Here is a 27,029-nt window from a genome sequence, read left to right as displayed (position 1 = left end):
TGCTCCACCACTACAGTGATGGAGTTCCTTCTGTCACTGGCCTCAACAGGCCTTCAGATCACCACAGTCAAAGGTTATTTGGTGGCCTTTTTTTTGTTTAAGAGATCCCGGGATTAAGGCTCATTTTTTACGATCCTGGTAATGACACAATTCCTGAACGGCCTTGTAAATAAGTTTCCGCCAACTCCCTTTGTTGTCCCGGATTGGGACCATAATCTGGTAATGACTTTTCTAATGGTGGCTCCTTTTGAGCCTATGCATGCATGTCCCTTAAAGGAATGGTTCGGTCAGAAATATTATTGGCCAAAAAGATGGCCAACAATAAAACAAATATCTAAAATATATATATTTTTTTAAGTCCCTATGGAAAGTTTCGGGCAAATGAAGCTCAACCTTTAAAATTACAAGAACTAGGGGGCATCCATTTTGTGATTGCAGGCAGCGTCCTCGGCTCTGCTTTGCAGCACTAAACAAGCAGCAAAAGCCCCCTGCTGGGAGCTTTTGCTTACTGCAGCCTGAGCAGAGCTGAGGAGGCTGCCTTCACTTTAATTTTACGTTTTCTGTGCTCCCCAAGCCCAGGGGCTCCAAGCTGAAGCTACCGCAAACATAAATGCAGCTTTTTAAAAGCTGCGGTTTTATTTCTAAGTTTTCCGGGCCTTCAGCCTGGAAAACTTAGAAAAAAACCTGCAGCTAGTGCTTATTTTAAAAAGAAAATGGCACTTACTGAGATGCAGCTGCAGCTTTCCTGCCTGTAGTCTCTGGTCCCCGTCCACCGAGTCCAGCACCAGTGAAGCAAAAGCCACCCAGTGGTAGCTTTTGTTTACTACACCTGGTTGGCTTTTGCTTCATTAGTGCTGCAAACGAAAGCACAGGCAGCATCCATTTCAAAAAATGGATGCCCCCTAGTGCTTGCAATTTCTAAAGTTTGAGCTTCATTTGCTCAAAACTTTGCATAGGGACTTTAAAAAAATATATATTTTAGCTATTTGTTTTATTATTGGCTATCTTTTTGGCCAATACTATTTTCAGACCAAACCATTCCTTTAAGACTTCTCTTAGAAAACAGCCTTTTTGGTGGCTTTTACATCCGCTAGGCGGGTCAGTGAGCTACAAGACTTATGCTGTAAGCCAACCTTCCTGTGTTTTTGCGAGAAAAGGTTTCACTCAGGGTAAGGCCCAGCTTCCTTCCCAAGGTTGTCTCAGAATTCCACATGTCGCAATCCATCGACCTTCCGGTCTTCTACCCTCCTCCGCACCCTTTAGTATGGTGTTTCTTAATTTTTCACATATTGGTTCTCTAACTGATGACTGCTTACCTGGTACTTTTTATTCACTTACTTTGGTATCTTACATTATTCGGATACTGATATAACTGTTTTTGAAATGAACAGTGTTTGTGCTCTTAGTGAAGCACACCAAAAGTGAGTGTGCGTATAATAGTAGTGAAGATATTGGTGTGTTTTAATAATAGTAATAGTGAAGGTATTACTTGTGGTTTTTCATTGCTAAGAGTTTGTCAAATGCCTACATAAATAACTGCATGTTTATACATTCTCCCTAACTTGTGTTGAGTGCTCAGTCTTAACCCTTCACCACTCTCACATATCCTAGGAGTAACCCTTGTTGCTCAGTCACACTAACCAGATAGTTTGGCAAGACAATACTGTCTATACATGTTCACCAGAATAGTGTGGCCACTCAGAATCTGTCTATTAGGCTGATTCTAAAAATCAATTTTAATAAGCAACTTATTCCTGGTTGGGTTTTCAGGATTATCCCTTTTTGTCAGATGTCATTTTCCCCCAAAAGGATTTTTACTGCATATTTTGCCACTCTTTTTTCTCTGCTAAAGTGTAGATGGTATGTTTGGGTGAGGTATATAGAAATGGGGAGTGGGGCTGCAAAGGCTAGTGTGAAGGGTCTCTGCCTGCGTGTTGTGGTACAAAAATCACCCTCCCCTGATTCAATGCCTAGGAGAGAGGCCTGTTATAAATGCTGCTTATCAGAGGACTACTGGGAGTCCTGTAACCCAAGGCCTAAGAGATTGACATGTTGTGAATACGGTTTCCTGAGGCAAATAAGAGAGGCCTATTGTGAATCCTCTGCTCTTGATTTAAGGAAGACCGGGAAAAGAAGAAGGAACCCTGATGCAAAGGTTGGTGAGAGTCATGTAACCCAAGGCCTAGGATCCTATCTTGCCTGCCCTGGGAGGGGTACATCTGGTAGCGGTCAGTCCAGCCAGTCCCTAGTGGCCCGCTACCCCCATAGGTTATCATGCTGAATTCACCACAACACCTGGGAAGTGTGCTAAAATCTGTACACTGGAAAGATTGTTATTTACCTTTAGTTGATCATAACCATGATGCCCAATAGCCATTTGTATTTGTTTATTTGTATAGCGCTGCCAGGCCTGAGGGCAACCGGGTGCACATCTTCAAACAGTAATTACAAGAATGACATATATTCAAAAGTGTAATTACAATAGTGGCAGAGTTACAGTGAACATTACAATCCATCATATGCATCAACAAGAGCAGTAGAGTGCAAGAACGGTGCAAAGTCCCAACGGGCATACAGAAAATCATGGTGTTCAAATGTTCAAGAGGACAATTGGTCATGTGTGGTGGCTAGCCATAGATTGGCTTTGTGTTTGAATAAGTTCAGTGATGGTAGATTTCTAATGGTAAGTGGCAAAGTGTTTCAGAGTTTAGCAGCCAGGACTGGGAAGCTAACAGCTCTGGCTGTTTGAAGCTTATATCTGGGGATCGTGAGGCCTTGAGTTTGGGCGGATCTAAGTGACCGAGATGTAATGTACTGAGTGAAACGCGAGGCTAGGTAGATGGGGGGCCTGGTTGTTTACACATTTGTAAGTAAGGGCCAGCGCTTTCAATGATATCCTTTGGGTGACTGAGAGCCAGTGAAGGTTCTTCCTAGTTTCTGAGATGTGAGCTGATCTAGGGATGTTGAGGGCCACTCTGATGGCACTGTTTTGGGTGATCTGGAGTTTGTTGAGGTTGCGCTGGTTGGTGCCTTGGTACAGTGCATTACAATAGTCCAATTTGGGCATAACCAGCGTCCTGGCAAGAGTGATGCAATTCTGAGTAGTGAGGAAGCGACAACTGTGTTAGTCTAGATAGGGAGAGTGTGGAATCTAGGTAGATTCCTAGAGTTTTGGTATCTTTGGATACTTTGATGGAATTGCCATTGATATTGAAAGAGCTTAACAATGGGTTCAGCTTATTAAGTCTCTGTTATGTTCCCAAGATGAGGAGCTCTGTTTTATCGTCATTGAGACAGAGCTCGTGTTGGGCCATCCAAGCTTGGATGACTTGCTAAATGTCATTCAGAGCTTTGGAGTCTGCAATGTAGTCACCAGTGATGGGAATGAGTATCTGGGTGTCATCAGCATAATTAGTAAAGGTGACGCCCAGATAGTCTAGCACATCAAACAAAGGTTTGGTGAATACATTGTAGAGTGTGGGGGATACACAGGACCCTTGAGGGACTCCGCAGGGGACTGACGTAGGATCTGCCGAGGAAGTAGGTGAAAATACTCTCATGTGCCTATTTTCTAGGAATGACCTAATCCAATTAGAGAAGTGGGCAGCAGATTTCAGATGCTGACAGAGGATTTGGTGATTGACCAAATCGAAAGCTGCAGATAGGTCCAGTAAGAGTAGAAGGGCCAATTTGCTATTGTCTTTTAGGTCCTCAATTTCAGTTTTGAGGTCTAAAAGGGCTGTTTCTGTCCCGTGCTTAGGTCTAAAACCAGATTGTCTTGTACCGAGGAGATTGTTTGTTTCCAGATAGTTCTGTATCTGTGAGTATGCTGCTCTGTCTAATATTTTTAGAAGGAACGGGACAGTAGCGATAGGTCTGTAGGTGGTTGGTATCTCAGGGTCTAGAGTCGGTTTATTTAGAAGAGGGATGACCCAGGCGTCCTTCAGATTATTAGGGATCATTCCAGATTGCAACGAGGAGTTGATGAAGGTGCTTATAAAAGGAGCAAGGTCATGTGCCGATCCCTTGATGATAGGTGCAGGACAAGAGTCACCTTGGCAGTTGGAGGGTTTTAAGTTACAGATGATATTTTCAACCTCCGGGATGGTGAGTGGCACGAAGCTGAATGGAGTGTGGGAAAAGGAGGCCCTTTTAGGCATCGTGGTTTTAGTTATGGGGGAAGTGAGAAGAGTGTTTTGTTTGGCATTAATTTTGGATTGCAGGGTGGTTATTTTTGGTGAGAAGTGCATTTTGGATGTTGAACCACGTACTGTCTTTACTGCAGGTATCTGGGCCGGGTGAAGGGGATTCTAATTCTTTGAGAATTTTAAATAGCTCCTTCGTGTTGGATTCTGCTTGTGATATACACTAGCTGTAGGTCTCTTTTTTTGGCTTGTAGGATAGATTCCTTGTAATTAAGGGAAGTGATGAGAAGGAGGTCTTTGTTGGCCTCACAGGGAAGACTTTTCCAGGGAGCTTCAGCCTTGCGCTTTTCTTTGCACAGTACTCTAAGCTGCGGGGTGTACCATGAGTTCAAATGGGCTCGTTGTTTGGCTTTCCGTAATTTGAGCGGTGCAATGGTATCAATGGCTTTGAGCAGTGTTTGATTGAAGATGTCTACTAAGACGGTGGGGTCATTGTGCTGAGAGGCGCAGTTGCTCAGGATGGGGAGGATGAGAGGCAGTAGTTTTACCCTGGTAATGTCTTATTTATTCCTGGTGGGAATTGCGGGGGCTATAGTAGGTTTGGGATGAGGGTTGGTGGCTGTTAAGTAGAAGATGATGATGTGATGGTCGGACCAAGCACAGGCGGAATTGGAACTTATCGAGGTGTTGCAGTTAAGATCTGTAATCCAGTCAAGCGTTCTGCCCTTGTTCTGGGTGGGTTCAAGAATGCGTTGCTGGAAGCCTAAATTGGCAAGTGTAGTAGCGACCTCAGTGGCCATAGGATCCTTGGGGTCAGATAAGCCAAGGTTAAGGTCACCTCGTAGCAACACCTGAAAGTTAGGCTTAGTATTGTAAGTCAGGATGGAAGTAATATCACCTGTGAATGAGCCAAGTGGTCCTGGAGGTCTGTAGATGAGGTGTAATGTTGCTGTGTTGGTCGGTGAGAGGGTAAGTTTCACCGATAGAGATTCGGCAGAGCTAAATTGGGTATTGGGAATAGTTCTCATAGTGATATTGTCTCTATGTATAAATGCAACCCCGCCTCCTTTGGAGGAGGTGGATTGACGGTCAATTCTGTTGATGGAATAGCCATTCGGGATGGCGAGGGCGAGAAGTGGGCCAGAGGCTGCATGTAGCCATGTTTCAGTGATGGCAATGAAATCGAGGTTTTGGACGGTGATGAGGCCAATGATATCGAGTGCATGGGCCGTAAGGGATCTGGAGTTGATGAGGGCTCCCTTGAGTTCTTTAGTAGGGGGGAGAGGGAGTAGAGGGGAGGTTAGGCATCTTCTGTGTAGTGAACTGTGTACTGGCGGTGTGGCTGCGCTAGCTGCATGGAGCACGAGGCAGTCTAGATCCAAGTCTGGTATTCCCAGAATGGAGTATGCATGGTTGATTCGGTGTGGGTTTTGTAGCGAAATGTTGCAGCCACAGAGCCGGGTCATTGAGGTATGGGTTGGTAATGAGGTCGGTGCTGTGGAGCATGGTGAGGGAGTGTGTAAAAGGGTAGTAGTGGTAAGTCTTGGCAGTGCTAATAGAGAGGATGCAGTGGGTAGAAGTTAGGTACCCTAGAATGACAAGGTAGGTAAAGTAAAGGCTGGCAGGAGGCCGCAGCCGCATGTCGTGTCCTGGGAGTCCTAACAGTCTGTATGGTATAGAGCCAACGTTCATTGGCAATGGTGCGTTTATCAGGAGTGGCGGGTTAGTGATAGTTCACAGAGGAGGTGCAGTTAGAGCGCGTCCACTCTGTTCGGGGCAGGAGTCAGAAAGCTAGTAGTGATGGCCAAATAGCAATCAAATTATTCCAAAGGCATTACTTAAATATGGCCGACAGTAGGTACATGAGCAAATTAGCAATCAATTACTCTAAAAGGCATTGTTCAAATATGGCTGACAGGTAGGTACATGTGCAAATTAGAAATCAATTACTCTAAAAGGCATTGCTCAAATATGGCTGACAGGTAGGTACATGTGCAAATTAGCAATCAATTACACCAAAAGGCATTGCTCACATATGACCATATGTTGAATGGATCGCTCACAGATTAAGCGCTAGTCTCTGACATGGGAACAATATTATTTTGCAAGTTCGAATCCCAGCAGATCTGATTCAGCAGATCTGACTGTTACAGTGCTTTGATTTACATTTGTTTACATTTATAGAGCTCATGACTACCACAAAGGTGGTTTCCTGGCACTAAGGTTCAAAGGGTGGTATCATGAGGGGTTAGCATCTGAGTGCTTTGGTGAATAACTATGAAATATGAACTATTTAAACGATCCCTTATATTTACGTACCCTCTTAATGCTTGTTACCGCCTCTTTCTATACATGCTTGCACTTAATGTTGGCACATTTCAATAAGCATGTCTTGTAAGTTCCTATTATTTACACGTGAGATGTTTCCAACAGGTGGAACAGATAGAACAGCGGGGGGAGGAGGGGACATAAGCTCAACGTGCACATCACTAATCCTTCAGTTGGCCTAAGGTTGGAAATTCTGGGTCCCAAACTCTTAACTACTTTACATAAAGCACAAACTTTTTCTATCATTAGAACTCGCATTTAAACGATTTCTTAAAAATGTCTGTATGGATGCGTAACTTTAAAAGCATTTACATTTAAAACTGTGTGTCCCTATGAAAGCTGTTCACTCTTTAGAGTGCAATATATTACATTGTTTAGTTAAATGGAGATTGAGGCTAGGATGCAGTAGGATGTAAAACATTAGTAAAAGAAATGTGTTGTGATCTGCATCATAGCTTTTTAAGACTTGTATTGGTAGAAAGTCTTTCCAGTGCATCTAGCAGTAATGTATGTGTATGAGGACGGACCAGGTGCACTTCTAAATACTGAATGATTTCACGTCAGATTATAATTAGTATGCAAAAAAAGTTAAAGATGAAATGTAATGTGGCCAAAGATGTATCTTTATTGATTGGTCAGGGGGCCTTGAGTGCTGTGGTTAAGGGCAATGGGCAGTGCATGTGTCCATGATGGAAGGGATAGGAACTCGGGGAGGAAGGAAGTGGAAGTGACAATGGAGATAACCTTGTTCTGTATGTTTTTCATCTGACAGCTGCAGAGGCCACAGAAAGCTTAATGAATCTCAGCCCTTCGGACATGAAGAACCTTCTTCATCACATCCTCAGCGGAAAAGAGTTTGGGGTGGAGAGAAGTAGTACGTTTTTTCATATTCCTGTTAGCCTGATTTCTAGTTTCTTGTCATCATGTATTTACTTCTAAACCTGGTACACAGTGGTTTGTGAGGTTTAGCAAACAAAGAATGATTGTTTGATAATATTTCAAAATGTCTTCTTGAAATGCATTTCTGTTCTGTACTGAGCTCCCTTTTTCGTGCAACTTATGCTGCACAACAATATTTGGCTCTTATCTTTACCAACAGCTTCCTTGACTCCATCTGACCCATATACCCATATTCCACATGTGATAGAGATGGTGTATTTTTCCTCCCTCTTGAGTCGTGGTCAATATTATGAGATTGTATAAAAAAATCCCTGATAGACTTCTCAGAGAGCTGTGTGCTCACGTCGATGCTGAAACAGCTAATCATATTAATCATCAGAGTCAATATATAAATGATTAGACTATTAAACAAGGTCCCTAGTCAATTCTTTTTAATCCATATTTAAAATGTTGAGAAGACAGACACAGTGCATAGTCTGCCAATGCATTTCGGACCTCAGTCCGTCCATCATCAGGGCCTGCTTTTTATACTATACCAAAAAACACCAGTGAAAACCTATAATCACGAGAAGTTACCCATATGACAAACAACATAACCTATGAAAAAAAATAATACATACCAGACAAAACAAAAGCATATTTTTATTTTATAGTTTTACAAAACAACTTTTAAAATTATTAATCCAACACCACTTCATAAAAACATATTCACTTATTAAAACAATACATCAAAAATTGAGGCGATTTTCTTCCAAAGCAGGGAAAAGTGGTAAATACAGCCTTCCGAGTTCCCACCCATAAATAACTGCCATACCTCATCAGGTGAGAGTGACATTTGTATGCCTGCCCTTTAAGTGCAGTTAACCATAAAGAATGAAGAGATTCACAACCCATTAACAGGTGATTTGCAGATTCAACACATTTTTCTCCACATTATCGGCATTGCCGTTTGTCCCGGGTAATGTTTAGCCAGGCCCCAGTTTTCTCATTGATCTTTACACTGTTGAACTTGATTTTAATGTAGTCCCTGACCACATCGTTTCGAGCGACGCACTCAATGTATCCCGGTGTATCAGTTTGTATGTTAAGGAAGGTATTCAAGGAAGTCCGATGCCTGAGATTTGCTTACCAACTTAGTTATGCATTGCTCATGTGCATTTGAGCACAGAACTGACTTTATGTAGTTCTTAAATATACCAAAAAGCCAGTTCAGAGGCTGGTCGAGTGCCCTCTCCAACCAAATGTTACCAGCAGCCTTAATTTTCAATATATTACTGTTTGGCATAAGCCTAGCTCTGGATTGGGTGACCTCTTGCAGAAGACCCAGCAGGGAGTCATTTGGTGCACTGCACATTTTCCAGGAGAGTGACATACAGCGCATTTTCAGTTTTACATCAATAGGTGTTAAATTAAATTCCAGATATGGCGTATCAGTGGACACACGTGGGGGAATTCGAAGTAATCGTCTAAGAGATTTTCCTTCTAATCTTACAGTACTCTTCACGTGGTACCCAGATCTCAGCCCCATAAAGGATGGTTGACACAATCTTAGCCTGGTACAGTTGCAAGATGATCTTAAGGGAGTATCCATCTCCCTTACCAGCGAGCGACCGTATCAGGCCAGTTGCAATGGAGGTTTTCAGGCTTGTGTTCCAGGTGGCAGGTTCCCCTCAACTCTGTATATCCCGCGATATTTAAATTCAGACACCAACTCCACCTTTGCGCCCTCCAGTAACCACAACACCCCTTTTATTTTCCTGCCCCTCATGCCAAAAACCATCATTTTGTTTTTTTCCATGTTCATTGTGAGATTATTATTTTCTGCATAAAATGCCAATCTATTTAGGGGTCGCCTGCAGGCCTCAGAGGGTGGAATCTAAGATGACAAGATCATCAGCATAACCCAGCCACTGAATTGAGGCATCCCCTAACTTCGGTGGGTTTGCTGAATGATTAAAAATCTCACTCCCCTCATCCCCCAAGTTCTGCCATGTAGAGATTAAATAGCATGGGTGCCAACATAAACCCGTTTGAGTCCCTTGTTTGTGTTAACCCATCCTGAGGTCCTCCACGCCTGATCAACACGAACTTTCACACGCTTACAGACGTGTAATTGGATAAACATTTCAAGGAGTCCCAGGGGTATGTTCCAATCATTGTTTGTTACATAATTTAGGTCTGTCTACCGTTTCAAACGAGTACTGAAATAAATAAATGCGGCGTACACTAAATCATTAATATGTTTCACCTTAAAAGAAAAGCATTATAAATCCTTATACATACATTTTGTATGCCCTGTGCCCATAGTGTTCTCATTGCATTGAAGGTAAAAAAAAACAAATCTATCCCTCAATGCTTATGTTCTATAAAAACTGCTAAATAAATAACACAATAAAATCATGACAAACCTATATGTACAACACAAATATTGCACAATACATGAACCACTTTGTAAAACATCCTCCTGACCTATAAGTCTCATCTGCTTTGTTACCTGCAGATACATATAACAATATGTGTGAAACAATTGATAATGAAAAAAAACAAACGAGCAAGCGTACTTCCTGAGAGGTTATGTCCTTTTCCGTGTAACAAACTGTTCTGTGAACTGGAACACCTGTCTGTTTCAATGTTGGTCTCGGGAGGATAGTACAGCGGCAACGTGCTCGCCTTGGAAGCAAGACAACACAAAGCAACACAGGTTCGATCCCCGGGTCCGCGCTTAGAAACCTCTGGGTATTAAGCGCGTTATAAATAACCTATCATATCATATGTATGAAACTGCAGCAAAAACCGTGCTCCTTTCACAAAGTCACAAAGTGACGTCACATAGAAGTGTTGAAAAAATCTAAACAGACATTTGTGCCACGTTATAGGAGTCAGAAAAAATATATTCATATGCAGAAAAATATATTCATATGAAGTAAATAGAAACAGAACTTATGGATCTAAATATGACATTTGTGAGACAAAGCTGCATTGGTGGCTTGATAGGATCCATATTTATCTGGCCTTCTTCCGTGGTGTTTGCTATGAAATTCGTACCTCTGGGGTAGAACTGACTTACCTCCATTAATGCGGAGGATTCTTATGAAACTTTCAACTTGTCCTGGAATCCTCCTAAATTCACTCTAGGGGTCCATACCTGCCCCTTGATAATTTTTTTGTACCCACAAGGGGTTCAGTGAGCTGGACCAAGAACTATAATTTGAGCACTTCCTTGTGATTTATAATCATTTTTAGAGTCATGCTCTGCATTTTTTGAATGCTGAATGTATTTTAGCTAAATTTGGTGACACTGTAAATATTTTCCCTGAAATTTAGGCCGGATTGGTACTTTTATTATTGTTTTATCTAACACTGTGTAAAAGGTCATGTTAAGTTGGCCAATGCACAATAAAAAAATAAAAATAAAAAATAAAAATGACTAGGTTAACTGTTGTTTAATTCTGGAAGCCTTTGGGTATAGTTTGGAAATGTTTGCTACCCTCTGTGGCTATGATTGACATTTGCATTACTTTTAATACTATGCCCTAGGGAGTTCAAATTAATGTGCAGTGTTGGTGTAGGCTGTATGGAGTTTTAGAATATTCCTATTGGCTAAAATGTCTACTGGCCTTTTCTGCCTAACCCTACTTGTACGTGCTAGGTGCGGACTACCAGGTCTAGGGTCTGCCTTAGGGAGGTGGAGGTCTAGTGCCTCAAGGTCAGGGAGAGCACCCATGCCCAGCTCTTAGAGGAGCTCGACGGGGGGATCCTTCTTCGGGAGCGTCCACGTTGGCACAGATGGAACTCTGGAGCTCAGAGATTCGTTGGTTCGCCATGGGCTTGGAGCCGGGGCCGACACGCAGGGCTGAGGAGGGCCCAGAGGAGTCCGAGAACAATGGATGAAATCACCTCCAACCTGGAGCTGAGGTGACGGCTCCACTTGGGGGCTGAATGGTGGACAGGTCCTGCACAAAATGTTTCTGGCGCTGCCTGGGTCTGGGGGTGGTGTGACTGGGTGGGGCACATAGCCTACGTTTTTGTTGGGTATAAGGGAGGGTTGATGTGGGATGGGGGAAGGATGGCTGATTGGAGTGGCCTGCCTTAACTGGGCGGAGGGCCTTTCTGACGGTGCTTGACCCTCGTCCCGTCTGTTGGCCTGCTGTCGGTTATGGGAGCGGGAAGGGCACAAGTTGAGGATATTTGGGATGTTTTTTGTGGGTGGTTGCACCTAGTGTTGGGGGTTGCACCTAGTGTTGGGGGGTTGCACCTAGTTTTGGGGGTTGTGAGCACAGGTTTGGGGGGAGGGGAGATGCTTGGGGGTTTGTTCAGGGGCAGGCACTTGTCTAATCACGGGTGATGTCACCATCTGTACAGCATTCCATGATTTCTATGCCATACTGTATCAGGAGAAGGGTGGTTTTGATGGGGAATGGGCAAGACCGTGGCTACATGATGCCGGGCTGCCCTTACTAGCCGAGCACATGAGGGATCAACTAGAGGGGGATATCGACCGGCAGGAGGTGGTTGGAGCTCTTAATTCCCTTGCTAGGGGGAAGACGCAAGGTATAGACTGGTTACAGATGGAGTTGTACAAGGAATATAGTGCCATTCTTGCGTCTAAGTTGCTTGAGGTCCTAGTGGAGGTGCGATTGAGTTGGGGCTCTTATATTAACTCTCCCTAAGGAAGGCCGGGATCCGGCCAAATGCGAGTCCTTTCGTCCATTGTCTATGATAAACGCAGATATAAACATTTAGATATAAACATTTTGTGTAAGATCCTGGCAGCCAGGCTGAGTCCGGTTATGCACACCTTGGTCCGGCCCGACCAAACGGTATTCATCCCTGGGAGATCCACGATGCGCAATCTCAGGCAGATGCTTTAGATTCTTGATAACCACAGATAGTCGGAGGAAAGGCTTGCGGTTGTGAGTTTGGACTTGTACCAAACCTTTAACTCAGTCTCATGGGAATTCCAATGGCTGGTCTTGGAAACAGTGGGCAGCTGGTTTGGTTTTATTGAGTGGGTTAAGATATTGTACATCTGCTCTTTGTCTATGGTCCGGGTGAATTGGGTCGCCTCCTCCACGTGGCAGGTAGGCAGGCGCACGCGGCAGGGTGGCCCATTGTCCCCGCTCATATTTGCATTGGTGATTGAGCCCCTCAGAGAATGTACAGGATCAGACATGAGCATATGGGTTTGCAGCTGGGGGGTTGGGACAGTCACTGCATTGGCCATGTACGCTGATGATGTCTTGTTATATGTTCGGAATCCCCAGGACAACTTGAGGCAGACTTTGGCGATGGTGGAGAAGTTCGGCCAGCTTTCGGGGCTGGTGGTTCATAAATTCAAGTCAGTAGTGTATGCACTGCTGACAGATGGCAGCAGGGGCTTGGATAATTTTGCATGGAGGTGTTGACTGTGGGTTTTAAGTACTTGGGCATACAAAGAAGCGTGGACTGGGAATGTATCTACACCCGGAATGTTATTAGGTTTCTTATGGCTTTTAAGGGACTACCACGTGTTTGTATGCGGTTTGTCATATCTTTACTGGGACAGTACTGGGCTCTGGCAAAAATGATCATGCTGCCTTGACTGTTGTATACCTTCAAGGTGCTGCCGATGGTGTTGGCTAACACATGTTTTCGCTCCCTGCATGCTAATCTCGGTAGGATGCTCAGGAAGGGGGGGACCCTGAGGATTGACCTGGCCCGCTGCAATTGCCGACAGGTAAAGGGGGCATTGGGGTGCCGGATTTTAGGGCATACTACTTGGCATCTGTCCTGCAACATGTGGTGGATGGGTTCACCCAACCTCACGAAGATCGGACCATGAGCTGGAAAGAGAGGGAGACGGAGCTGCGCAGCCTTCTGGAGTGGCTCAGAGGACAGGATCGGGAGCTGCAAAGTGTCCTCTTCCCGGTGCATATGATTGTTAGGGTCTGTTGGAGGGCCACCGCTTGCGAGGCTCAGTTATTTCCCTTTCTGCTAGTTCTCCCCCTGGGCTGTAATATACTGTGACGGGTGGTGGTTGAGAGGGGTCTGGGGCGGTTGACGAGGTGGGCACGCTAGACCCCTTGTATGTAGAAGATAGGCTATCACATTCATTGAATTCCGAACAGTGCATCCCCTGGTCCGCCAGAACTTCTTAGCCTTTGCCATGCTGATGGCGAGAGTGAGATATGCCTGTGGTGGTGGGGAAGGGGGGATTGGGTCCCGGGAAAGCCCCGGACTCCTGGGATGAATGTGACCCTCATGCAGCTATCGGAGGGAGGGAAGAGTATGTCGGAGCTATATGCGACAAACCGGGGGAGTGCAACATCGCATGAAATGGGAGACTGATATGGGGGAGCAACTCATGGATGGTGAATGGGCAAGGACCCGTGAGCATGCAAAATGGGTATCTCGAAATGCCAAATTCCAGTGGATTCAATATAAAACAGTCCAGAAGGTGTACATCACACCGGTGAGGGTAGCTAAAATGGTGGAGGGGGTGGTCCTGGGCTGCTGGAGATGTAGGCAGGATGTTGGGGCCTTCCTGTATATGTGGTGGGGGTGCGAGCGAGTGGTAGGTTTTTGGGCCGACATCTGCTCAGAACTGTCAGTACTAACTGGGATGAGCGCCCAATTTACGATCAAGCACAGTTTGCTGGGGTTATTGCGTGTGGGGAAGGGCAAGGATAGGAAGGGGTTGACCAGAGCTCTGGCACTGGGCCTCCTCTTGGCTCGGAGAATGATTGCTATGGCCTGGAAGGCACAGGGTGGCCCCAAATTGGGTGACTGGGGGAAATGGGTGAGACGCTAGATGGATGTGTAGAGGAGCAGGTGGCCATGTTATCCCTAGATCTAGTCCCCTCACCTTCATCATACTGGAACAGTAGGAGAAGAGCCCTATATGGGACACCAGGTATCATCCCAACACTGCATTGAGTGTATGAGAGACGACATGCACTCAGACAACCGTATCGAATGTACCCTCGCACTGAGGGGGGAAGGATGTCTGCACACACCATTGGCCATCAAAAAGCTATAAGTGAAATCTGACAAGAGCATAGTGACGGCATAGAGGAGAGATACTGAGACTTACTGAAACAATATGCAAATACTCAAAGAATAAGGATTTAACTGAAGTAACAAGAGAAACCTAATCGAATATGAACAAATTGTATATGCAAAGAAGGTAAAGTAACCTGCTGATTAACAAATGTGTATTCCTGCTTCTCTAAGCAGAGAGTTTGGGGCAAATCTATCTCCTCGGCTGGGACCTCCCTCTGGAACAAACTCCCTGCCTCTCTCAAACGTGAGCAAAACCACCTCTGGTTCTGGAAGCAACTCAAGACCTTCCTTTTCGCTTCTGCTTTCTCTCTTCCTCTCCCCTGATGAAACACCTGACTGCTCCGCCCACTGATCACCTGGTCACCCTCTGAACTCGGGCCCAGGCTCCTGCATGTCCAGTTGTCCTTGCACTACCTCCGGGCTCCTCAGCACTTAAAGGTCTGTATCTGCAACTCTATAGTCCCTTCTCTCTTCACTTGTGAGCCACGCGCTGGCAGCACTTGTGAGTTAACTGCACCTCTTACTTCCGCTCACCTCTGGCAGTTCTCTCCTTCCCTCTTCCCCACCCTTGTGTGATCTGAATGGCACAGGGCCTAGTAAGATCGTTATTTTGTCCTTCCTTGTATCCCCCTCATTGTCTTGTCGCGCCTAGAAACACTTGTGAACAGGCGTGTTATAAATGCCACATCTTATCATATATACACAGAACTGCAAGGTACCTGAGACATATAGAAGCTTGCTGCAGAAGAAAACATAACGTGGCAAAGGCAGCCATGATGAAAAGATGGACGTCGGACTCGTTTTTAAGCCAATCAAGCTATCTCAGAGACCGGCCAGGGCAGCAGAGTCAGGAGACGCTGGAAAACAGCTTTGTGTGAGGAATAAAGAGGAGTCTATTGGCCTCGGATCAAAGATGATACTTAAGGAATAATTGCAAGGCACAACGGGAGTGAAAGGGATAAGCCATGTACGTAAGATATATTTCGCTTGGATTAAGCAAAGGAGAAAACGGCTGCAAGAGCCAAGTATTAGACAATTAAAGATGCAAAAAACTCACGTAAGTGGGTGAGCAAGTCTCTAGAGGCCAAGAAGGGTAATGACACCCAATTTAATTGAATCAAATAGCAGTAAATAGAAGGTCGAGATGGACACATTTGTGGTCTCCTCACTTGTGATTCAGAAGTTGAAAACAAGGACTATTCATTAAGCCCAAATGATGATCATAGTGTGCCTACACTCCCTTGAATATCCCAGAACAGAGAGCAGGCTTCGGGGTCAACTACAAAATAGAAGCCTTGGCTTGGGGCTTGACTGATGAGAGATGGACTAATTGGAAAAGTGGGGAGTAGTCTGTTGCTTGCGCCACCTGAGTTTCGTTTTGCTTAAGTGCTACTAAAAAGCCGAAAGTCCAAGGTTGGGAAAGTATGCCGACCAATCAGAGGCTCTTGCAACATACTATACCACGTTGCAAAGACCAACCCGCTGCAATGTTTCTGCATTAATCAGTATTATACGTATTTAGAGGTGGTTCAAAGGCGTGTCCATCAGATAAGGGGCAGCCAATGACGTTATTAACACTTATATATACTTATAGGTACATATGTTCCTTTGACCAATCCCTCCCTTCAATAAGTGTTAGTTGCCACGTAGGATGATGTCATAGATGACGCATATCGAGGTATTGAAACTTTGTATTATCACATTTGGGAGTGTGTGAATAACTGCCTTTTATTCGCTAGATTGCCCTACTTTATTTCTATGCTGATAATAAAATAGTACTTTGCCATATTCTTTGAGCACGTCCCGTTATTTGGGTCCGAGATCATTATTGGTAATTCCATCTAGAACACGAGATGCTTGAAGGTGCTAGAGCACAGATGTAAGTGCCTGGTTGCGGATGGAGGAGGGCGCGGAACCCCGCTACTCAATATGGCATGAGATAGGGGACAAACTGGAATTGAATCCGGACTTGCGTCCACCTTGAAGGGACTGGTGGTTGTTGAGGGGGAAGAACGAGGGGACTCATGGTGGGGGGGGAATGGGTGGCAGGGAGTGGGGAGGGAGCGGTAGGTAGGGCAATACTCTGTTGGAAATGTTTGTCCTGGGATGATGTTTGTACTAATTGAGGGGGCGGTGGAAGAGGGAGTTGCAACAAAGCATTATCTCTGTATGGCAAGTTTGATGTTTGGAAAATATACAATTATTTATATAAAAAAATAAAGTGCATGGCCCACATAAACTGCTGTCTGCAAAACTGCTAAAAATGCTGCTTCAGACCATATATACACATGTTTGCTATATCAGAGTAAAAATAATGGCCATAGTATGTATTGAATCTAGAATATAGGACAATTCTGGAGCTTTTCTGTCTTAATATACATACAATACGTTTCACAAATTGCTAAATTAGGTCCATAGTAGTCTGGAAGAAAAAAATACATTTTATGAAATTGCTTTTCTTGAATTGCATAACAAGCAGTGTATGAGTCTGTGTGTTTATTGCCGTTCATCTTACTTTTTTTATTCATGTCTTTCCTGCAGTGCGCTCTGTTAATTCTGCTGTTAGTCCTGCTATTTCAATCCACGAATTGGGAGCTGTGGGAGCAACAAAATCAGAGAGAGCTGGAATCAGCAAGCTCAAAAGCGAGATGAAACAGGTGATATGGTTTCCACCTCTGAGCGGATGTTACTTAATAAGAGGGCAAGATGGATTATAAATATCGATTCAGTTCAGTTGAATTACATTGATTATATCACATAGGGCATAAATTGATGTCTATGGTTTTGTTATTATTCCATATTGCATTTACCTACCATTCCATTCAACAGCCCATGCTCCAAACAACATCATTTGCTTAAAAACACTGAGAGAACCAGGAGTTTGAGGCTACAACAGCTTACTTCCTCTCCAATGGTGATATGGGCGATTGTTCTGCTTTTGTATGAGTGTTGCGAGTTTCACACACTCCCATCTGTGGTTAAGAATAAATAACCTCGGGTTTGCTTGATGTAGTCGCCATCTTTTGCCTCTCTGCACCATCCCTTGTTAAATCCTGTTTTTAACAGTGTCCATGGTCGCAGAATGTACTTTTTCAGGTGTTGCAGCCATTCTGACCTGCCTCACAACTAGGGCAGTGTGTTCCTGGCCTCCAAACAGCTGCCCTGGAGTGGGCTGTGTCGGCGGCCTCTTGGGCCTATGTGGACAGCGCAGAGTCTGTGTTTGGTGAGGCGGAGAGGATGCTGGTGCCTGGGGACTGAGGTGGGTGGCAGCCCCTTTTGTTTGGTCTTGCAGACTCTCCTGCAGTAGCATCAGCATTCAAGCCTGCCATGGATGTGAAGCGCCCTTGACACCGTAATTCTGTAGTGGTGACAGCATTTCGGGTGGTGGCTAGTTGGACCTCTGCAGCATCACAGGGACCCCTGTGCGATGCCGGTGGTCTTGCGGAAAACCCCTTTCCAGATGTACCTGGGCATGGGCTTCCTGCCAAGAGACAAGGTGAATTTGAGGCAGTACTCTTTGCCTGATTGGATTGCTTGATGACGCCGCCTGTTCTTCCCTCCAAAGTGCTGCTTCTGTGCACTGCAAGACACTGGATCCTTTCTGTGCTTGGTGAGAGTCACTCCTGCCACACTGTCCACGAACCCCACTGCTACATGGTTGACAACCTGCTGTGGGGGCGCGGTTGACTCATAGTCCTGAGGTGCTGGGGCTGTACCTTCACCTTGCCAGGGCTGCTCCACAGTGTTCCCTTACCTAGTGTATAGGGCGGCAGACTCATAGTGGACAACTGAATTTTGCTTAACCCTTCTTCTTGGATATTGGTGTTTGGGCACATCTTTAAGCCTGGCCCAGACCCTCATCATGACTAAAGATAAGGCCCGGAAGCACTGTACACAGAGTAAAATGGAAGCCTATGCCACGCCATGGACCACACCTCTGGGGCTGCCCCCAAATGCCACCAATGACTCATGGGGCAGCGTCGGACCCTTCTGCATACCTCTCTATACAAGATGTCTTGCAAGCTATCACGGACTCCAGGTCCTCGATGGAGGGTAAAATTGACTCCCTAGAAGTCCACATCTGTCTGCTAAGACAAGATCTTCATAAGATTTAGGCCTGAGTAGGTGAGACGGAATGAGGCTATCTGATGCGGAGGATGTACTCGGTATGATTCAGAACCAGCTGACAGACACCATATGATGCACTAAATTCCTGCGGGAACATGTGAAGGAGGCCAGGTGCAGTAATGTCCAGGTGGTCAGTGTGAAGTTGTACCTGGAGCGTGCCAAGTGCCAGATGGAATTACCAATAGACGATCTTAGACCCAAATAACCAGATAGACTCAAAGAATATGACAAAATACTACTTTATTATCAGCTCAAATAAAGTAGGAAAACCTGGTGAACAAACAGATTGCAGCTCACTCACTCTCAAATATATTTCAAATACACAAAAGCTTTATCGATGTACATCAACTATGACGTCATCCTACGTGGCAAACAGTAAAAACCTATCGAAAGGAGGGATTGGTTAGGGGAACATATTACCTATAATTCGTTTAGGTGTTAATGGCTGCCCCATATCTGATAGGCACACCTTGAACTACCTCTAACTACGTCTAATACAGATTAATAGCAGAATAACAGCAGCGGATTGGCTTCTGCAACAAAGTCTAGTCCATCGCTACATACCCTCATGATTGTTTGCCATTCTCTCCCAACCTTAGACAGTCGGCCCGTTAGCACGTAAGCCAAACGAAACCGAGGGGCGTGCAACAACGTCAGACCACTGCCCACTTGGCCAATTAGCCTACCATCTCTCATCAGTTAGGCCCTAAGCCAAGGCTTCTTCTTTGTAGTTGACCTTGCTGACTGTTCTCTTCTCCGGGACTTTTAAGGGAGTGATGATACATTGCTCTCTTCATCTGGAGCGTAACGAATAGGCCTTGTTTTCCATTCTTGCAGCACATGTGAGAAGACCACAACTTTGTCCATTCTGACCTTTTACTTAGTGCGATTTGATTCAATTATATGATATGATAAGTCATTTATAACGCATCTGTACACAAGTGTTTCTAGGTGCGACAAGGCAAGGAAGGGGAGACGGAGGGAGGACAATCAAACGGTCCTACTAGGCCTCGTGTCATTCAGTTAATGCAAGGGGAAGGGAGTGAACAAGTGCTGGGGTTGGGAAGAGAATGCTTAGGCAAGCTCAAGTAAGTGTCGCCAGGGTGGCCGGCTTTAAGTAAGTACAAGGAGGCAGGGGATTGAGGGTTGCAGATACAGTCCCTAAGTGCGCGGTAGGGCCAGAGGTATTTCATGGAGCTACTGGTCATGAAGGAGCCTGATGCGCAAGGTTCAGAGGGTGGCTAGGTAACCAGTTAGCGCAGCAGACAAGTAAATCAGTAGGGGAGAGAGAGAAAGCAGAAGCGAAAAGGAAGGTCTTGAGTTGCTTCCAGAACCCTAGGTGGTCCTGCTGAAGTTTGAGAGAGGCAGGGAGGCGGTTCCAGGGGGAGGCACCAGCCGAGGAGAGCGATCTACCCCCAACTCTCTGCCTGGAGAAGCGTCTGACCCTCAGAGAGTTGGAGGTGGATGAGTGGAGGGCTCATGAAGGAAAGTGCTTAGGAATTGAGAGTTGGGTGTAAGGCAGTTCCCGGCCCCAGAAAGCCTTGTGGGCAATGCAGAGGGTCTTGAACTTGCAGCCACCAGGGAGCCAGTGGTGAGATTTCAGAGCTGAAGAGATACAATCCCTGGGCTTGAGGCCAAGGACAAGCTTGCAGTCCTGTTGTGGGTTAGTTGCAGAGGGTGAACAGTAGAGGCAGGTAGATTTAGAAAAAGGCTGTTGCAGTAGTGCAGCCTAGAGAGAACCAAGGCTCCAGAGACAGTGGGGTTCTTGGGGAAAGTGAGAAAAGGAAGAATACCTCTGAGGAGGTGCAGCTGGTAATGGGACTTCTTAGAGAGGTCCGTGATGTGAGGAGAGAAGGAGAGGATGGAATCGAAGATTACACCAAGGGTTTTTTTCCCCGCAGGAAGGTGCCGGAAGAGGGCCTAAGGAGGGCGGCGAGAGTGAAAGAGGGGAAGCGGGAGCAGGGGTCCAGGGAGAAAAATCTCAGTCTTACTAGCATTAAGGCAGAGCTCATTGGTGGCACACCATTCCTGAATCGTGCATAGAGAGTCAGGAATGAGCGAAAGAGGAGAATAGGCTGAGGGGAGCCTGAAGGACAGCTGAGTTTCATCCGTATAACACTGAAAGTTAGGAGAGAAGGTAGAGATGAGGTGCGCCAGAGGTGCCAAGTGAAGGTTGAAAAGCTAGGGTGAGAGGTTAGAGCCATGGGGAACACCACATGTGGAGATTGAAGTAGTACAGAGAAAGGACCCCAGTTGGACCTGGGAGGGTCGATCATAGAGGAAGGTAGTCAACCAGGCGAGGGTCTGATCCGCAATGCCCAGGTTGGCACAGAGACGGTTGATCAGGATGGCGTGGTTGACTGTGTCAAATGCAAAGAAATAATCAAGGAGGATGAGGATAGAAGGGAGGCTAGAGTTGAGATTAGAGAGCAAGAATCACCGGTGTTCAAGAGAGCAGTTTCCGTGCTTCTGGCTGCTCTGAAGCCAGACTGATGGTCATGGAGACAACCAACATATTCAGTGTGGAGAGTAAGCTGTGAGATGGCCAGCTTTTCAAGGAGTCTGCCCAGGGAAGGAGTGATAGAGATCGGGCGATAATTAGCCGGAAGGGAGGAGTCGGCTGAGGGCTTCTTGAGAAGAGGGTGCACAAGAGATTGCTTCATGGGGTAGGGGAAGGTACCGGAGGCAAAGGAGTGGTTGCAGAAGTCAGAAAGGCTGGGGTGAGGGAGTCAACGTGGTCCTTGATGGTTTTGGAAGAACAAGGAAGAACGTGTTTAGATCAGGTTTTCATAGATCGAACTTGTCTAGAAACCTCATCAGGGGAGAAGAGAGGAAAGACAGAGAAAGAGGGGGTGGCCACAGGGGGGGCCAGAGGTAGATGAGTGTGGGAGGAGAAGCCGAGAAGGTGGACAGGATGTCCTGAGTTTTAGAGATGAAGTGAGAGGTCAGGGCCGTACAGAGGCCCTGGGAAGGGACAGGAGAGGTAGAGACTGTGGCAGGATTGGCAAGTTCCTTGTAGATTTTTAAAGAGTTTGGCTGAGTTGCTAGATGCCGCAGAAACACAGGCTTGGATGTGAGCCCTCTGCTTAGTGAGGACAGAGTCTGTATTGCCTTTGGAGCAGGAAACAGGCCAGTTTGTCAGAGGGTGTACATGATGCCAACCCTTTCCTCTCAGCCACCCTACAGTTGCGTTTGAGGGTGACGAGGTCTGTGTCGTACCAGGAGTTGCACTTGATTTTGGGCTTCATGAGGATCCAGGGGCAAGTAAATCGAGAGCATCAGAGATAGCAGAGTGGACCATGGAAAGGGCTGTGTCAGGATATGTGTCAGACGGAGGTGCAGGAGGGGGAGAAAAGCAAAAGGCTCAGCTGACTACACACTTCATGGGTCAAATGACTAAGAAGGTGGGTGGCAGTGTGGGGGTAGGCTTGGCCTGAAGGTGGGGGGGAGAGAGAGGAAGAGAGACAGAGACGCACACGCAAAGGTCGCAGAAGAGTCCCTTGGCAGGACAGGAAGCATCCAGGTGGATGTTGAAGTCCCCAAGGAGGAGGAGGAGGAGGAGTTGAGTGGTTGAGGTCAGGACGGAGGAAGAGAGATCCGCTCACTCGGAGAGGAAGGAAGTGATCTGACCAGGTGGCCGGTAGATAGTAGCCACTGTGAGAGAGTGGCCAGGAGAGAGTGTGAGTGCCTGCTGACTAGGCATTCAAAGGAGGAGTAGGCCTGCATAGGAATGATAGAGACAGGAATCCACTCCGGGAAGATCAAGGCTACACCCCCCACCAGATCGATTGGATCTGGATGCTGGGATGATTTTGTAGCCATCAGGAAGGAGAGTGTCAAAGCTTGTGACAGAGCCGGTCATGAACCATGTCTCGATAAAACCAAGGACATCAAGGTTGAGTTCTTCCAAGAGAAGGCAGATGTCAGAGGAGTGATTGACAGGTGAGTGAGAGTTAAGAGTGGCGAGGTGGAGAAGGTTGCCATCCTTGAAAAACTTCCGGGCAGGGGTACAAATCAGAAGTGTAGAAGGCGCCAGAGGGAGGGCAGAGGAGGTAGGAGGAGAAGGCAAGGTAGCCAGGGAGGAGGAGGAGGGTGCCAAGGTAGTGACAGAGAGAGAGGAGGCAAGGGAGCCAAAGAAGGTAGAGCAGGGACAGCTGGAGAGGAAAGGAAATTCATAAGGCATGGGAAGCGTTGATCATAGAGGAGGAGGTTGGCCTGAGCACCTTGGACCAAGACAGTACCATTGAGGTAAACATTGATAATGACCTGAGAGGAAGGAAGCCAGGAGGGCCTCCCACTGGCTGCCACCATTAATGGGAGAGGAAGAGTAAGGAGAGAGCACAGAGACCATATGAGGAGTCCATAGGTCTGGCGAAGGAATGACAAAGAGGATGTTAGTGAGGGTCTGTCTGGAGGAAGCGCTGGTGTATGTATCAGCTGTAGGGAGGCCTGGGTTGGAGACCAGGATATCCTTTTTGAACTTCTTCTTACCAGACCTAGTGAGAAGGGTAGGATAGTCGATAGAGAAACAGTTGGAGAAGATAGGAGAAACAGAGAGCACCATGGGAGATGTGGAAGAGGAGAGAGGGTTAGTGGAGAATGAAGGAAGAACAGAAGGGGGTGGAGCCACTGGGGAGAACAAAAGGGGGGGGGTACAAGCGGGAGAGATGGAACAATACTGGAATAGCAGGACAGAGGTAAACACAGTACGGTCACTGAGCACAGCTAAAATCAGAATTAACAGGGCAGATGAAAACACAGTACAGCCACTGGGCACAGCTAGATTCAAAATTAGCAGGGCAGAGGAAAAACAGTACAGCCACTGGGTAAAGCTAGATTAAAAAATAGCAGGGCAGACGAAAAACACAGCACAGCCACTGGGCACAGCTAGAGGTGATGCGAGAGAGTGGAGGTCCAGGTGAGAAGGAATGAGGGTGGGAAAGTCGGAGAGGAGGAAGTTATGTAAGAATTGGCCTCAAGCCCACAAGGAGGTGCATTGTCACGATGTTCTCAGGGGCAAAGCGAGACTGTGCAGGGTCATAACGTCATCATACGATCATGTGGGATGTGGGCCAGACCCCCCAGGCCTGGCCAGGCAGCGGACAGGGAGCAGGCGGGGCCTTAGAAAGTGGGACTTTGCAGTGTGGGCCGGCTAAAGCCTGCTGGTTCACAATAGGCCAGATATGGTTAGCCACTGACCAATCACATAAAGAAGATGAACTCCAAGGGGGAGCCGGTTACTGACTATGGAGGATGGTGGCCATCTTGATGTGTCTCTGAAGGGTTGGGGCGCTCATTGCAAGGACTTGCAGGTGAACAGCCTTTAAACAGCAACGGAAGCCAGGTGGCACATTAACAGGCTGGAGTTGCGATCCATTCCGTTAGCCCTGAAGACCATTACTCCATCTCTGTAGGGGAAGCATGTCCAGATTGTGAAATTATGGGAATCAATGGTGTGATCATGAATAGAGCTGACGAAGGCAGGCATTGATGAGGTTCAATACAACAGAAAAAAGGCTCGAATCATTTTTTTATTTTTTTATGGGGGGGTTTCCCCCTAACCCCCTGTTTTCTTTATTAAAAAAACATTTTTACCAACCCAAACTAAAAAAAGAAATAATTTAAATAAATTTAAAAAAATTCAACCCTTTTTTTTTTTCCGATCCTTTTGCATTCGAGCAAAAGGTCATTCGATCCTTTATATTCGATCCTTTGACTGGACACCTTTTAAACCTTTTACCTTAATGAAGGAGGGTAGAAAAGTAAGGAGGAACTCGTATTTCTAAGGGGATGAGCTTCACTGAACCTGACCTTAGATACCCATAACTCCTGTTGTGGCTGGACATACATTTCAAGGGTTGTCTTGACTGTCTTGCAGTCACCTGATATCTTGTAGGGTCATGGTGATGTCCATCGGGGTCTTGAAAACATGGCATTTTGCAAAGATTCGAGGTGTTGCAATTAAAGATGCTGACTCCATTGACCACACCACAGGAATCGGGTAAGACTTGTCATGTATTTAGTGAAGTAGAACATGCATCAGAAAAGTAGTCTATTTTACAGGTAAGTACATGCTTTAAAACCCACCAGCAGCCTGCCTCTCAACCGACACCCAGACACACATCATCCACTCCACTACTTGACATCACTAGCTTCATTCTCACTGTCCCACAAATTCTCTACGAAGGACATCATTCGTATGGGCGCTCATACACCCGACAAAAACTCTGATACCCCCTCACGCTAAAAGAAACATGAGATGCAATGCCACACACAGAGTCCCACAGTTCCTTTCACCCCCAAACAGAGTCAAAGAGACAGCGTCCACATGAGGGTAACGCCTACATTAATTTCAGGAAATGCACTGATGCATCCACTCGGCCAAGGAGAAGCCAGGAGACACCTAAAGGCACTCAGTCGAAGAGTTATAGTGCACAGGGCAACAAAGAAGACAATGTCAAAACACAAACTTGAACAACTATATATAATAAATGTAACTTGTCACACCTGCGGGCTCACCCACCAAACTGTGACGCCACATCCGCCCAGCCCTGGACTAAGCAGGCTGGAACAGGAAGGGATTGTCGCACAAGCTGAACACAAACGGATGCAAGCACAGTAAATGACCCCTTGTTAAGAGCTGCGCATCTTACCGCCATACACACACCGCTTACCGGGTATGTCAAAGAGGCCACACCGCTAATGATGGAAACAAACCTGCAGGGTCAACATACCACTTAGATACCTCAACCCGAGGCATGCCCACAACATGGAGGGGAGCATGACTACAATTCCAGAAGCGATGGTCATCAAATAATGCACAGTCCTTTAAAGCCCTATGACACGGACACTCACCACAGCTCACATACCACATTCTATGCAGGGCACTAGCACATAGAATGATAACTTCCAATATTTCTTTAGCTAAAATACATACTCCCTACAAGCACAGGAAGGGCTTTTCAGATCTTAAATTTCAAGCTAATACATCTCCTAAAAGCACAAGAATGCCAACATCCATATAAAGTAACAAAGTATAAACTCAGACACTAGGAACATTGTAGGAAACCATGGCGAACTACAATCAACACCGCCCACAACAACAAAACCATCCAACAATACAGAATACTAAATCTCAATCTGACCAATTACACATTACTAAATAAATATAAACATTGCCCCACATTTTTTCCAATAAATGCAGAAACACCACCTTCTACGAACGACAAGTGGAGCACCCAACCCTAAATGAATACATCTCATGCACTGTACAACATTGTAAACAGATTGGAAAAGTGCAAGTACCCTCCGCCAATAGTGAAACCACCCAGCAGATACACATTTCTGAATAGATCTAATAATGTATAGCCTCTGCCCACAGGCTGGACCACCTACTAATACCTCAAATTTAAAACCACTCGTGGCACCACATAATAAAACATTATGCTTACCAACTGCACTAGGTTTCTCCTCCTTAATGTACACTGAAGCTCTGAACTCACCCCACAGCATGAATGAGGATAACAGAACTGCCACATGTTCCCATGTGAAAACATATTGCAACCCTCTGCCCACTGACAGAACCAGCCTGCAGTCACACAAAATGCCTAAATCCAATGCAACTCCCATTGAATGAAATGTCGGTAGTGCAAAATGTGAAGCCTCCGGTATTCACTCGGTCTGGTACAAGGCCATCTCAAAGAGGCTTTCAGAAATCAAATGCAGAACAGAAGCCTGATCTACACATGCATGCTTCTTAGGTCCAGGGTCCCACCACAGTTCCATCCTCCACTTTGGAAGGCCAGCAGCTTGCTGCACACTGTCCGAGCCCAACACCACAGCACCATTACAGACCAAAAGTACCACATAAGCCGCCAACCCTTGTGTGCTTTCTACAACACGCTTTGACTGTTCAACCTCCGAAAACCACTGTTCATCCGTGCGCCAGATCTCCATGGCCACGCACCTGGTGTTCAAGTCTGTAAGGGCCACTTCTAATGGATTCCATCCTCCCACGGATTTCTCATCTATGATATCCTATCCACAGCACAGCTGTTCTTTTAGAACATTTCTGCCACCAAGGGGCGCAGTTCTGTGTTAGCTCCATCTGACGTCTCTATGCACCTGCATCGGACATAATGTTGGGGCCAGTATATATTGGAGCGCTGTGTCACTTGATTTCAGTTTATTCCGTACAATCTGTTGAATTCAGCAACATACTCACCAAGTCTCCTTTTAAAATGGCTTTGCCATGCTCAACCCTAGAAAGGCCTCTAGTTTCAATCTGTGCACGGATTGCGGCCGGCAGATGACGGTATCTGATCCGCCCCAGATTTGTCTATATTCCTTAGGCGAGGACCTCAACACCCAGGATTGTGGGTCAAGCCAGTCATTCGCCCAAAGCCCGTCAGGGAATGGACGGCAAAAATCTTCACATACGACTAACAAGACTACGTGTGAAGTTGCATGATCCCATTAGAGGTTGCA

The 27,029-nt window shown here is 46.1% G+C and overlaps 1 protein-coding gene across 2 annotated transcripts in view; it reads left to right on the top strand.

The window, feature by feature from the left end:
* Window positions 1–27,029, top strand: part of PHKA1 (phosphorylase kinase regulatory subunit alpha 1) — a 2,290,600-nt gene that overhangs the window by 1,846,371 nt on the left and 417,200 nt on the right. For both annotated transcript variants that reach the window (XM_069648650.1, XM_069648649.1), the window contains exons 26-27: window positions 7,246–7,347; window positions 16,956–17,071. In XM_069648650.1, the coding sequence (XP_069504751.1) occupies window positions 7,246–7,347; window positions 16,956–17,071 (218 nt within the window). The remainder of the gene's footprint in view (window positions 1–7,245; window positions 7,348–16,955; window positions 17,072–27,029) is intronic.

Source organism: Ambystoma mexicanum, chromosome 2q, assembly GCF_040938575.1.
Source record: "Ambystoma mexicanum isolate Mex_15411 chromosome 2q, UKY_AmexF1_1, whole genome shotgun sequence".
NCBI classification, from domain to species: Eukaryota; Metazoa; Chordata; class Amphibia; order Caudata; family Ambystomatidae; genus Ambystoma; species Ambystoma mexicanum.
This window is presented reverse-complemented; position numbering and strand designations above follow the sequence as displayed.